Source organism: Colobus angolensis, unplaced genomic scaffold (assembly GCF_000951035.1).
Source record: "Colobus angolensis palliatus isolate OR3802 unplaced genomic scaffold, Cang.pa_1.0 Scaffold16, whole genome shotgun sequence".
In the NCBI taxonomy this organism is placed as follows: Eukaryota; Metazoa; Chordata; class Mammalia; order Primates; family Cercopithecidae; genus Colobus; species Colobus angolensis.
In genome coordinates, this window is record NW_012114710.1 from 3,353,347 (window position 1) to 3,355,018 (window position 1,672).

The 1,672-nt window shown below is 34.4% G+C and overlaps 1 protein-coding gene across 3 annotated transcripts in view; it reads right to left on the reverse strand.

Annotated features, from left to right (window-relative positions):
• TMEM67 (transmembrane protein 67) overlaps positions 1–1,672 on the reverse strand; it is a 72,910-nt gene that overhangs the window by 10,133 nt on the left and 61,105 nt on the right. For all 3 annotated transcript variants that reach the window (XR_001001222.1, XM_011937036.1, XM_011937035.1), the window contains 3 exons: positions 1,391–1,507; positions 1,182–1,286; positions 455–557 (listed from right to left, as the gene is read on the reverse strand). Coding sequence is in view for 2 of the 3 variants with exons in the window: in XM_011937036.1 (XP_011792426.1) it covers positions 455–557; positions 1,182–1,286; positions 1,391–1,507 (325 nt within the window). In the remaining variant the exon portion in view is untranslated. The remainder of the gene's footprint in view (positions 1–454; positions 558–1,181; positions 1,287–1,390; positions 1,508–1,672) is intronic.

Genomic DNA, 1,672 nt, shown 5'->3' on the forward strand with positions numbered 1-1,672 from the left:
TGCCTTGGACTCCCAAAGTGCTGGGATTACAGGTATGAACCAATGCACCTATCCATAAAATTATTAAATCAAAAGAAAAATATCAGCTGGGCTTGGTGGCTCATGCTTATAATCCCAGCATTTTGGGAGGCCAAGGCGGGCGGATTACGAGGTCAAGACATCAAGACCATCCTAGTTAACATGGTGAAACCCCGTCTCTAGTGAAAATACAAAAAAAAATTAACTGGGCGCGGTGGTGGGTGCCTGTAGTCCCAGCTACTCGGGAGGCTGAGGCAGGAGAACGGTGTGAACCCGGGAGATGGAGCTTGCAGTGAGCTGAGATCGTACCACTGCACTCCAGCCTAGGCGATAGAGCGAGACTCCATCTCAAAAAAAAAAGAAAAATATCTACAAGCACTTTTTTCTCAAACTTTGAAAATAGTTATCAAGTTCTACAAAGGGATTTAAAAGATACCATTGTAAAAGATGCTTTTTTCCATTGGTTCCATGAATTCCATTCCAAGAATTCTTTCAAGAAGCAACTTATCTTTTATAAAGTAATCCATTTCCTTATGAACCTAATAAAAAAAAAGACAGCATCATTTCAAAAACAGCAGTGAAATAAATGCTTTGCAATTAATGTAAAATCAGCAGGAGAGAAAATGAAAAATGAATAGTACACAAAGAAAATCTGTTCTTCAAAAAGACTGAATTTACTACACTGAAACCTGTAACAAACTTCTCTATAGGAATGTTTTAAATTTTAAATGCCCTTAGTAGTATTTAGGGCTAGATATACTGAAAATCAATTTATAAAATGCTTTTCAGAAGTACAATCATAGCATAACACAAGGATTTCAATAATGAATAATACAGTAATATTTTGGTAACTGGCTAACAAAATTCCAGTGCAGGCATAGTATAAGGGAATCATCATTATATTAACAGACACAGAAAATTTCATTTTACTTTTGCATAACCTAACTCTATCCCTAAGCCGTAGTTTGTTAATGCTAGAAATGTCTTTTAAAAATATGTTATTCCTAAGTATTGAATGTGACAGACAAAAAAAGGGAAGGTCCTAAGCAGGGGGGTTCTAAGTTTACTGACTTGGTTGACTTGAAGAAATAATTGACATTCCCACTTAACCTTTTAAAAACTGCATTTGATCCCAGCTTAAATATAAATGTTGACATACATACATGGTCAATGAAGGAGCCAAGAAATTTATTCATCATATGATATGCTTTTATACTCTGCTCAAAAGTATTTGCTGATGAACTCAATAGTCTAGCAGGACCATTTTTCTAACGTAAAAAAGAGAAATGAATAAATACAAAGTCTTATGTTCTTGGTATCTAAAACACATTAAATATTGACGGAATATATCTGAACTGTACTTTATACAAACCCTTATTAGTGTCTCATGAATTCTGTCATAATGTTGTCTCATCTGGTTAGAAATTGCAATCTCAAAAGTCTGACCATCTGTGTTGGGTACCAAACCTCGCTGGCTACACAAATTTTCCTGAAAAGTTACAGAATTTAAGTTAAGATCAAAATGATAAAAAATTTCCTGACTCAAAAAGAAAATACAGACTGTTTTTTAGCTGTTATCATGTATTACAAGATTCAAGTGCTAAGTGAAATTCACTGAAACTGTATTTGAGAAACAGATTCTACCATTATCCTA